This window comes from Stegostoma tigrinum, chromosome 6, assembly GCF_030684315.1.
Source record: "Stegostoma tigrinum isolate sSteTig4 chromosome 6, sSteTig4.hap1, whole genome shotgun sequence".
NCBI lineage: Eukaryota > Metazoa > Chordata > Chondrichthyes > Orectolobiformes > Stegostomatidae > Stegostoma > Stegostoma tigrinum.
Genome location: NC_081359.1, coordinates 97,399,539 through 97,411,968, shown reverse-complemented (window position 1 = coordinate 97,411,968; position 12,430 = coordinate 97,399,539). Strand labels below are relative to the sequence as shown.

Below are 12,430 nucleotides of genomic sequence, written 5' to 3'. Positions count from 1 at the left end.
AGCCCCAGACTCTTGACAAGCCTCAGTCACTTGAGGTTGGGCTGATGAAGATGTGGCCACTTGTCTGAAACATGAGGAATGTCTCCAATTGTGACTGTGGCCATTCAAGTCAGACCATCATTCATATACTGGATATCTGTCCTGAGAGATCTGTCCTTAGTAGGACCGCAACTGTTAACACTTCATCAGTTGAAACCATTAAATTGACTGTTCTCCTTGACTTTGAACTATAACTACTTCCTAAGCCATGCAGTGAAAAAGTTAGGATGTTCTTAGGTGCAGATCATTCCCCCAAAATTGTTGTGTGTGACATTGTTCATTAAACCTTAACATGTCTTCAACCCAACTGAAAACACCAGTGTAACACGTTATAGAATTTACAATACAGAAGGAAGCCATTCGACCAATCATGTCTGTACTGAATTCTGAATGAGCAACACAGTTAGTCCTATTCTTCACCTCTACCTCTGTCGTCTCTAAATTCATCACTTCAAAAGAAAGGAGGTTTTAAAAAAAAATCAGCTATGGAATCTACCTCCATCAGTCCCTCCGGCAGCGCGTTCTAAATCATAACTGAGAAGAGCAGTTTCTCCTCCTCTCATTCTTAACTGTCTTGCGGACAGTCTTTGAAATTGTGATCCCTGGTTACTGACATACTAACGAGTGGAAACAGAATATCCTTCTTTTACCTTGTCAAAATTGTTCATAACTTTGAACACGCCAGTAAGGTCACCTCTCAATCTTTGCTCCAAAGAATGAGTCCAATTTCTATAATCGTTCTTTCAACTAAAATCCCGCATTCTGGGTATCCTTCTAGTAAATCTCCTTTGCATTCACGCTAGGCCTTCATCTCTAAATAAGGTGCCCAAAAGTGAACACGATATTCCAAATATGATTTGACCATTCATTTGTAGAGGTGGAGCATCACTCCCTTGCTTTTATTCTCCATGTCTTGATTTATAAACCCAGGAATCCTATGAAACTTTTTAGCAACTTTTTCAACTTGCCTGGCCACATTCAGAAAATTATTCACGTGTACCTTGAGGTCCCTGTGCTCCAGTACCTCTTCAAGGTTGAACCATTGAGCCTGTATTGTCCCTCTGTGTTTCTTCTACCAAAATGCAGTGTTTCACATTTCTTGGCACAGAAATTCAGCTGCCAGGTGTCTGCCCGTTTGCCAATATGTCAGTGTCCCTCCAAAGTCGCACAGTGTCATGCTCACAATTCACTAGACTTATTTTGTTCCTAACACCCAAATACTTTCTTAAGTCAGAAAAAGCAAGGGTCCCAGCACCGATCACGGAGGAGCACAACTTCCAACTCCTCTCCAATTGAGAAATGCCCATCTATATCTACCCTCTGTTTGCTATCTTTTAGCCAACTTCTAATCCATGTTGCTAAGAACCAATCAACCCAAGCATTTCTAATTTGCTAACCAACCTGCCGTGTGGCACCAAATCAAATGTTCTTTCAAAGTACGATATGCAACATCCACAGGGCTATCCTCCTCTGTGTGTTGCCTTGTCAAAGAACTTAGTCAAATTTGTCAGACATGATCTGCCCTTGACAAAGCCATGTTTACTCTCAAGTGTTAACTTAGAGAAAAATAAGTGTTTATTTCCCTTATCCCATATCATAGTCTCCATCAGTTTTCCCACTACTGACATCTAGCCAGTGTTTTGTGGGTTACCCTTTGCTCCTTTTCTAATCACTGGTGTCACATTTGCAATTCTCCAATCCCCTAGGACTAATCCTGTCTTCAGAGAGGCCTGGAAAGTTTTTGTCAACTGCTCTGTAATTTGCTGCTTTACCCCTCTCAGCAATCTAGGATTCATCCAGGCCTGGTGACTTCTTTACCTGGAGTGCTACCAGCCTTTTTAGCACCTCTTCTTTATTTATCATTGTGCTGCTCAGTCATTCAACACCCACACTTTCAATAGGCCATTGTCACCATTTTCTAATTTGGTAACGACAGAAGCAAAGTACTCATTTAGTACCTCTGCCATAATTCTTTGCTTCAATGAGGTGTTTGCCTTGCTTGTCCCTTTTTGCCTCCACTCTATCCTTCACTTTTTACTATTAATATGTTTAAAGAACATCTTACTATTTGTTTTAATGCAGCCTGCTTTACTTTCCACATGTTTCATCTTAGCTTTCCTTACTCTCGTCTCAGCCTCTTGTGCGTTTGACATATTCTTCCTGATTTCTATTGCTGCTATTATTCCAGTATGCATTGTAAGCCTCCCTTTTTTCTTCTGTTTTTTTTTTAATAAATATCCTTAGTTACCCAGGGTACTGTAGCTTTGAATAACCTGTATTTATTTCTCATGGGTATGTATCTAGCTTTGAGACATAGTCATACAGCGTGGTCCCATTTGCACCCTATTGTTTTCTCTTTTGAAAGCCTTCCATTTCTCATCCACTGTTTTATCTACCAAAATGCATTTCAAATCATTCTGTTCCAGCTCAACTTTTTAGACTCCCAAATTCTGTCCTTTTCCGGTCTGGGATCTTAATCCTAGACTGATATTCATTTTTTTTTGTATTATTATTTTCCATCTTAATATTGAACCTTAATATTGTGATCATTATTCCCCAAATGCTCCCCTACTCTAATGTACTCCACTTGGACCTGCTTCATTTCCTAGGGCCTTGGCCATGGCCTAGGTCCTTGCCATTAATAGCCAACCTATTTTATGCATATAGCTACAAGTAGTGTTGCATTATGATTCCTGTCTGTCTTTGGCCATTTTCAGTAGAGAATTGGTAGAGATTTTCAAAATGAGTGTAGTTTATAGGGCATTACTCGGACTTTCTGGTTATATCAATGTTAGTGGTGTTCAAAGGTTAAGCCTGGTTACAGTGCCAGTTTTTGATACCATTGACAATTAATAAGAAATCTACAAAGAATTTTATCCAGGATGCAATATACTAGTATTTTGCACTGCAAAGCTTCCTATGGTTGTCAAAGGGCAAAGAGAAAATTTTAGTTTACTTTTGTGCCCGACTGAGATATTGATTGGCTGCATGGGGATTGCTTCAGTTTTGTTTAGACAAGCAAGGTGTTAGGCACCAACAGCCGATGAGAACTATTACTTTGGGATGATTTTGCAAAGTTTGGATGAGTTATTGCCATGCCAATTTTGACAGTAGTCATACTGCTGTTTTGTTTACAATGTGAAGTATAATCCCAAAAGTGCATTCGAATTCTGGCACTTGTGACATTGTGATACAAAGAAGAGGAACAGTTTTTCCATCAGTTAATCCAAGTTATGACAGAAGAGTGTTCTAATACACTCTACCCGTGTAGTTGCATTTTAACAGCAATTCATATTCACCCTCGTCCAGTTTTTTTTTAAAAAGTGCAAAGAGTAAACCACTTATGATTCATAAATTCAAGTACATACAAATTTTTGGCCAATTTTATATATGTACCACTATTGACATTTTTTCTTTTCATTTTTACCTGGGACAGATACAGTTTAATTTACATGTCGACCAGATTACTTGCCTGCTTTTGGGCATGTAAGTATAGGAATTTTGAACGCATGTAATGAGATCTGCCTGCCACGGTTCCATGTTTGTTTTGTTGAGTCAAAGGATTCTGTTTTTTAGGTAGAGACACATAACTGGTATGTACAGTTGCACATAAATAGAAGTAGGGAGTAAGGGAGTTTGTTATTAAAGGAAATTTGTTCTTGAGATTGAGCCCTTGAAGCGGAAAAAGTGCTCAAAATGTGTCTTAATTGTGTGTTATTTAAGATTAAAAATAGCATAATTGATCCCAATCATGAAGAAGCTGACAAAATAAATAGAGTATTCCCATTTCCCCACTGAAAATGACTTTGCACAGAGGAGAAAAGACATTTTGTTAATCCATACAACACTGTTTGGATTGATACTTTACAAGCATACTTCTTGCTTGTAGAATGCTTCTTTGTTTTAAATGGTGATGATAGCATGGTATTGTTGCTTGCAGCTCAGTTTGCTGGAGAAGACCCAGTGGTTGCATTGGAAGCTGCCCTCCAGTTTGAAGATACAAGAGAGTCAATGCAAGCATTTTGTGTTGGCCAATATATGGAGGTACCAAAATATTTCATAAAGCTGTGCTGAGATCTGCTCCATTGTGTTTAATGAATAGGTTATTTGCCTTTGATTTCTGGTTAAAGCACTTCTTTTAAAAAAGAAAAATAACAAATAGCACATTGTGTTTATTTTTCTGAAATAACAAAATTTCTAACATGCATTAGACTAACTCGAGTCAAAACAGAAATTGTTGGAGAAGCCCACCAGGTCTGGCAGCAACTGTGGAGAGAAAACACATTTAACTTTTACAGTGCTTGAACTGCCTTTCAGAAGGGTCATAGGAGTTGAAACATTAACTTTGCTTTTTCTCCACAGATACTGCTGGACCTGCTCAGTTTTCTTAGCAACTTTATTTTTTTTTCGTTCTAGATCTCCAGCATTTGCAGTTTTGTTTTGCATCAGACTAAGGTTTTTAAAATCTAATTAATAGCCTTTTAATTTCTCTTTCCTTGTTTTTCCATTATAGCCAGATCAGGAAGTAGTAACCACACCGGACCTTGGTAGTTTATCTTCACCTCTGATCGACACAGAACGGAATCTTGGTCTCCTCCTAGGATTACATGCATCATATTTGGGAATGAGTACTCCTTTGTCATCTCTAGAGGTCGAATGTGCCAGTTAGTATGCTGATAAAGCAATATACAAAAACCTTTATTTTTGTAATACTTTTGCCAATGTTTTAAATCAAAAATTTGAAAAACAATTTCACCCAGTTATTGTTAACATCTCCTTTGTTGGGAGATTTGCTCACATTCTGTCTGAGTTGCACAAGCTTAGCAATTCAAGACTTCTAACTTTATTGAAGCTAGGTTTTTTAGCAGATTGTATTTCAGTACATACTTTATAATGTTTTTTGGTGATTTGAATGGGTGACACTATTTGTGGCTGTCGACTTGCTCACTGAGCTGGCTTGTTTGTGTTCAGAAGTTCTGTCACCGTGCCAGGTGATATCATCAGTGCAACTTCCGATGAAGTGACGTTATTCTACTCCGCTCGGAATTTATACACTCTGGCCTGTTGTGGTGAGCAGTGTCATTCCTGGTTTTCATCTGTATGGGTTTGTGTATGAGGTCCAATTCTATTTGTTTGTTGTTTGAATTTTGGGTGGAGAACCATGCCTCTAGGAATTCCCGTGCATGTCTATGTTCGACTTGGCCTACTACAGCTACCTTGTCCCAGTTAAATTGATGGCCTTCATTGTCTGAATGTACCAGCATTAAGGAGAATTTGTTGTGCCGTTTTCCTGCTACATTGAGTACATTCAGACAATGAAGGCCATCAGTCTAACTGGGTAAAGGTAACCATAGTAGCCCAAGCCAAACATAGGCATGAACAGGAATTCCTAGAGGCATGGTTCTCCACTATACTTCAATCAACAAACACATAGAATTGGACCCCATATACAAACCCCTACAGATCAAAGCTGGAAATGACAGTATTCACCATAAAGGACTAGACAGTAATAATTCCAAGCAGAGTAGAACAGCACTGCTGTGTCGGAGGCTCCACTGATGTCACCTAGCATGGTGACGAAATGTCTGAAGAAAAACAAACCAGCTCGGTAAGCAAGTCAATAATCTCATCCACAACCCGAGCTGCAGATCTGTCATAACTTTAGACCTATTTGTGTTTAAGTAGAAAAGGAAATAGGTGGTGGAGAACCAATGATCAGTTGAACTGTAAGGGCATTCTTCTTGCCTTGTTTGAGTGGTGTTTCCTGCTAAATGTGGAGCTACGTTGAGGTTGACTTGCAGCATCTGTGATTGCTGTTACGCTAATTAGTATGGTATGTGAACTTGAGGCTTGCAAAAAGAGACGACAAGCAATGACAATTTGAGTTCTTATTGAAAATTGAGCAAGATTTAACATTCAAGTTTGCATTACCACTTGAAAAGAAATCTTGAATTTTATTAAGCTATTTTAGTAATATCCAAACAATACAGTTGTTTGTAGAATTAACACAATTTCTATATTTACCAGAATGGCTGCAATCTTCCCTTTTCTCCGGTGGTTTGCAGACAAGCCAGATTCATTACAGCTATAATGAGGAGAAAGATGAAGATCATTGCAGCTCCACTACAACTCCAGACAAAACCAAACGTTATGTACGGAATTTAACACAAGGTGATCACACTCAACCGTTCCTACAGGCTATTGCAGACAACAACATTCAAGATTACAATGTAAAGGTATGTGTTTCATCAGGTAAAATGAAGCACTGCTTGTTGCTACTTTTATCTAAGACTTAAAATGGTTATTCTGGATTAAAGCTCGTGTTAAAGCTTGTAAGTTTTTTACACCAAATTTGCACTAGAATTCTTACTTGGACAGAAGGAGGCTGCAGTGCAAATTGCAAAACTGTGGTGGCTGGGAGGTGAGGACCAATCAACAGTTTCAGTTGACTGTTGGTTGCAAACCTTGTGTGCCAAGAGTGGTTGACTGAATTTGAGCTCATTTAATCTGAATTTAAAATCAGTATGAGAAACTGACCTGATGAAGTCTTTAATTTATGGCTGCTTGTTGCAGTTGTGACTGTGAATGCTATTGTGCCTAAAATTCTGCGTGTAATGTTCATGTGTGTTCGTCATAAGTGGAATCAATGCATCGTACGTATCTGTGGATGTGGATGGATTTTGCTTTGCTAAGTTTACTTTAGAAATGAAGAAAAAGATCAGGGATTTTGGTCTAAGATGTGTGTAAATCAGTCAAATCCACACAGGCGTTGTTATCTGGGTAGGTATCAAATGGAAATTCCAGTTTGTTGTGACAATAAAAGTCACTTACAAACACGTGGATACTTTATATGAACAGGTATCTGCTGTGGTTGTCTTCATATATTCAGTAATATAATTTGCTCTAATTGCTATGAATATATTGCTTACATGGGAGTTGACTTGCACTCTAACCCAAATATCTAATTAAGATCTTATGACCAGACTGGATGCTAATACCTTTTGCATGTTCTTTCAGCATCTGTCTCCAAAGACCAAGCTTGTAAATATTTGATCAGACATGGCTTGGTAAGAAACATTAGGCTATGCCATTTTAAATTGGATCAATGTGCAGTGCAACACTTAACATGGTCTTCGCTGATTTCAGTCAGCTCAATACGCCTTTGCATAATTCTTAGATTCAATCCTGGGATGTGAGCATTGTTGGCAAGACCAGCATTTGTGGGCTATCTCTAATTGCCTTTGAAAAGTCATGGGCAAACCACCTTCTTGAATACAATCTTGACTATTTTGGAAGGTATTTGAGAGTCAATCATGCTGTAGGTTTGGGCTGTCACTGGGACCAGATGAGACGAGAATGCCACATTTTCTTCTGTAAATGACATTACCAAAGCAGGGTTTTTTCTTCTGAAAGTCTGGTCGTTTCATGTTCAGCATTATTGATGCTGACATTTTTGTTTAATTCTGTTTGAATTCTCAGGCGATGTGATGGGTGTTTGAACCAGTGTCCAGATCATTAGTTCAGACCTTTGGATCCTTAGTCCAGTAAAACAAGGCAAGGCTACTGTACCTCTAACTAATAATATCACCCAATACATTTATGAAAGTTTTACATTTCTCCCCATTGGTATCTTATTTAGCATTGGCAGAATGATCCATTTCTTTCTTCATCTCACCCCTTTAAGAAGCTCACTTTGCTGCTGCTGCTTTCATCCTTTTCTCAACCTTCTTGCAGCATTTGCAGCTCTGTGTGCTCTTTTACGTGAAACAAAAGAAAACTTGACTTGTGAACTAGCGAACATTACAGGACAGCATGATACCCAAGCCTCATCAGTTTTGATTGTGATGGCATCCACCCATCTCAGGAGATAATGGGCAGTGTGCAGGGTGGTGTCACTTCTGGATTGAGCATTCTGTTTTATCTGTCGGAAGCAAATTGAGAGTGGCAGTGCCTTCCACAGCTGACACTGATGAATAATATTGCCCTGAGGTTGACTAATGTTATTTCCTTTCAGCAGGTACAGTGTGGAGCTGGAGGAACACCCAGGCCAGGCAACATCAGATGAGTAGGAAAGTCGACATTTTGAGTCGGGACCCTCTAAAGAAGGGTCTAACCTGAGATGTCAACTTTGCTGCTCCTCTGCTGCCTGGCCGGCTGTGTTCCTCCAGCTCCACACTGTATTTACTCTGACTCCAGCATCGACAGTTCATTCTGTCTTCTTTCAGCAGGTTTTTTTAACGATTGGTTCATTTCTTTTGACTTCTGCTTTTTCTGTGCTCCCCCTTCCTGGCTACCTGTTTTCCGGCATTCCCAGGCATTAACTTTGATCCCAATCGACTACAAGTCTTGTTTGCAGACCTTCTTTCCTTACACGTATAGATGAATTGTTGATCTTGTGCTGATAGTAGGCTTACATGTATCTGGGGAATTGATGATCATCCATTTGGTTCACATGGCCCAGTCAATCTAGGTGTTGTCTTGAGGGAAAACAAGCCGAGGATCCCTGCTTGCTGGTGTACTTGCATGTTTGGGGACACTCTCTTTTCTAACTAGAAAACATCCAATTGTCAACTGATCTGATGGAGGTGGTTGCTGTTGATCCTTTTTCATTGGCTTTCTCAAGTTGTTATTAATTTTTGACTTAAAGTAAAATGGCTCTGTAGATTATCCATTGGATCATTGAGCAAACTTGAAATAGTGATTCTAAAGGGCAGTTATTGATAGCAGGTGTCCTGCTTAGTCCTGAGCTGAGTATTTTGACTAGCATTTGATTGCATAATCTTGTCTGTCTTTGTTCATCTGTTACTGAAGTGCTTATTCATTAAAAGCATGTGTTCAACTTCTCCATCTTTTCAATGAGAGCCCAAGTATCGTGGCTTACAGTATAGAAGTTGAAAATTCAATTTTACTCTTTTCAAAATAGTTGTATAATCTCTATTTGTTTGCTAAACTAAATTATATAGAAAAGTAATATTGAGTAGATTGTTATTTTCTGTGAATAACTCTGCAGAATTTGACTAATTAGTAATGAAATTCTGTTACTTGTTTAAGCATCTTTTTCTTTGAGGTTGCAGTTCCCATATTATTTTGTTTATATTGACTCATTTATGTTCCATTGGCAGGATTTCTTGTGCCAAATAGAACGCTATTGCAAGCAGTGTCATCTGACAACACCAATCACTTTCCCTCCAGAGCATCCTGTGGAAGACGTAGGGCGGTTACTCTTGTGCTGTCTCCTGAAGCACCAGGATTTAGGTTGGACACTTTGCCAAATCTCAAACACTAAAAATGACTTTAGTTTCAATAAACTGACTTGTGTATTTTAAATTTTTGATGAGCTTAAAAAGGTAATTCAAGAGTTGTTTTTGCAGATGCCAGCAATCTCTTGTGATTTGGGTAGATCTGATGTTCTAATTTTCTTCCCATGTTGTTAGCTCTCTGTCACTAATAAGTTATTGAAGTAGTTTTTTTCTACTTGTCCTCTTGCTCCGAATTTTCTCACTGAATTTGTTCTGCGTCCATTATTCTTCTATCTTGTGCATTGTTCGCTATTGTTCTGTTGTCTGTGTCATTGGTAAGCTATTTTTAGTTCCCCTCTGCAGTGTTGAATTGAACTTAAATTTTGCATGAATTGGTAGACAAAATTTAAATTTCTTTAAACTTTAACTACTTAAATTTATTTAGTTTTCATATGAGTACTCATTAACACTTGATAGTGCCTAATTCTAGGACAAAAAGATCATAACGTGGCACCACTGATGCTGCTAGGAAAATTGATTTACTGGACAAGATGATAAAGCTAATTTGAAAGGAAGTTCAACATTTTCACTCTTTTTTTGATTTTAAAAGCATCTTTCTTCTTTGTTTCCGGCTTCTCCTTCCCCACCCAGACTGATCTTAATAAGAATTACATTACAATAGCAATGGGTGCTTCTTAATCTCTGTCTGGTGATACCAATATGATTGGTATCAACAGTTTTAACATCTGGCTGCACTTGATATGCACAAATACAATAGAGTCCATTACAAAGATACTGAAATCTATTGTCCTCTCAACAAAAGTGCGATAATCAAATTATTGTTTCAATACATGATAGGCTAAACAAAATGGTGTTCTGATTTTGATGGTCACACAATGGGGTTGTTGTGTACAAAGGAAAAGAAGGAGGAATGGTTTTTTTTGGAGAGGGCTGTCGTGAATTCTGAACCTTCTATGAGCATATTATTCAAGTGCTGTCAGTCTGGAGCTTGCCAAAAGGGAAGAAAAAGGGGAAAAGTAATTGCAAATGCAGGGGTTGACAAAATCGATAAACTAGATTATGGCTAGATTTTGAATATTTGATTATTGTGCAGTGAATTTGACTTGAATGGTGCATACTTCATAGCAGACCAGATTGCTGTTGAACTGGATTGATTCTTTAAGACACCAACTCTGAGACTGCTTGAGAAGCTCCACATGCCTGGCAGCATCTGTGGAGAGAGAAGCAGAGTTGATATTTAAAGTTCAGAACATCGAAGAGTATATCCTCCGTGAAATGTTAATTCTGTTTCTTCATGGATACTGCCAGACATGTTGAGTTTCTCAAGCCTTCTTTGTTTATATCAGATTACGAACATCTGTGGTATTTTGATTTTAGTTGATTCTTTAAGAGAATGCTAGATAGAGCATTGACATGGATAGAGGATCATACTTCCCTGTGACTCTGAAGTTACTAATCTTGGCAATTTGCTGTCACAGACATTAAACAAAGTTTTGTCTTGGAATTTCAGTTCAATCTTTGACCTAAGTCTAATGTGTGCATTTCTTTTTCTCCATGTAAATTTTATTCAGGCCATGCAGCTTTATCTATTATCAACCAAAATGCGTTAGGAGTCGATCAAGGAAAGCTCAGAGTCTTGCCTAAGTTGGTGGGTGATGTTTGTCGGGTGGTGTATCAAGCCAAGTGTTCTTTAATAAAGGTGAAGAGGATATTTTATAGACTTCTGAGCAACGTCATTTCTATTTCACATGCTACTTTTAAGGTGTCATTCTCTTTGCAGTGTTATTTTTTTGCAAATTAGCTTAAACCTTTATTTTCTAAACCTTAGACTCACCAAGAGCAAGGACGTTCCTACAAAGAAGTGTGTGCACCAGTAATTGAACGTCTGAGATTTTTGTTCAATGAGCTGCGGCCGGCTGTCAGTAATGACATTTCTATAATGTCTAAGTTAAAACTGCTAGGCTCCTCGCCTCGGTGGAAGAAAATTACCCAGAAAATCATCCGTGAAAGAAGGAGAATGAGAGGTACACAAAAATTGTTTTTATGTTTAAGATGGTAGAACAAAGTATGTGCACCGACAAAAATGACTTGTGTGAAGTGCACATATGATGTAAATAAAATGTGTGCATGCTATTTTGTACCATGTTTGTTATTTACATCTATGAAACACGGAAATCTTAAGGGCTGTGCTCCAAAAGCTTGTGTGATTCCAAAGAAACCTGTTGGACGATAACTTGGTGACATGTGACTTTTGAAGCTGTTAAAATAAGTTTTGGAAGCAAAATTTGATTGCGTTCTCCTTTTTGAAGGAATCAACCTACTAGCAATAATCTTTGTTTATATTCGCTTTAAACTTGAACATTTTCAACAATTTATATGGTCCTCAAGTTCAAACTATTAATCTTTCAACTCTTTAGCTGGTCAAAATTGCTAATAACGAGATCTGAATGCTGACTTCTCTGTGTAAATCTTGTTTCGTATAAAAGTGGATGGGATGCTGTGAAAATTGCATGATTAACAGAATTAGGTTGTTCAATTAGCACTGACTTTATTTTGTCATTCAACTTCAACTTATCCCTGACTATGAAGCAAATACAATCAGTTATTCAGTTGTAGGTTTTTCTAATGATGCAGGTAATAGCGCATCTTAGTTGACAGGCTAGGATGTACAAGTGAGCAGGCCTCATGTATTTAGACTAGACAAGCAGAAGTTTTCTGAGTATTAATCCTGTCAGTTGAGACTAAGGTTCTGATATCCTACCTCCATCGAGGCCATAGAAGTCAGGAGTGGAAGGGTGCTTTTTTTGGAAAGGGCATCAGTAACTAGTCGTGTTCTGTAGGGACCACTGCTGGGACCTTTGCTGTTTGTAATGTATATAAATGATCTGGAGGAGAATGTAGATTGTCTGCTTAGTAAATTTGCCAAAGACATGGAAATTGGCTTAGTCGCAGATATTCAGGAACATTGTCAAAGAATACAGTGGGGTATAGAATGCAGATTTGGGCCAAGAACTGTCAGATGGAGTTTAATCTGAACAAATGCAAGGTCATGTGTTTTGGAAGATCAAATTCTGGTGTGAATTGTGCAATAAATGGCAGAACCCTTAGGAGCATTGACATACAGAGGGATC

The 12,430-nt window shown here is 38.3% G+C and overlaps 1 protein-coding gene across 9 annotated transcripts in view; it reads left to right on the top strand.

The window, feature by feature from the left end:
* Positions 1-12,430, top strand: part of herc2 (HECT and RLD domain containing E3 ubiquitin protein ligase 2) — a 218,449-nt gene that overhangs the window by 71,277 nt on the left and 134,742 nt on the right. For all 9 annotated transcript variants that reach the window (XM_059646786.1, XM_048532268.2, XM_048532264.2 and 6 more), the window contains exons 24-29: positions 3,980-4,083; positions 4,553-4,703; positions 6,067-6,275; positions 9,162-9,294; positions 10,871-10,998; positions 11,128-11,323. In XM_059646786.1, the coding sequence (XP_059502769.1) occupies positions 3,980-4,083; positions 4,553-4,703; positions 6,067-6,275; positions 9,162-9,294; positions 10,871-10,998; positions 11,128-11,323 (921 nt within the window). The remainder of the gene's footprint in view (positions 1-3,979; positions 4,084-4,552; positions 4,704-6,066; positions 6,276-9,161; positions 9,295-10,870; positions 10,999-11,127; positions 11,324-12,430) is intronic.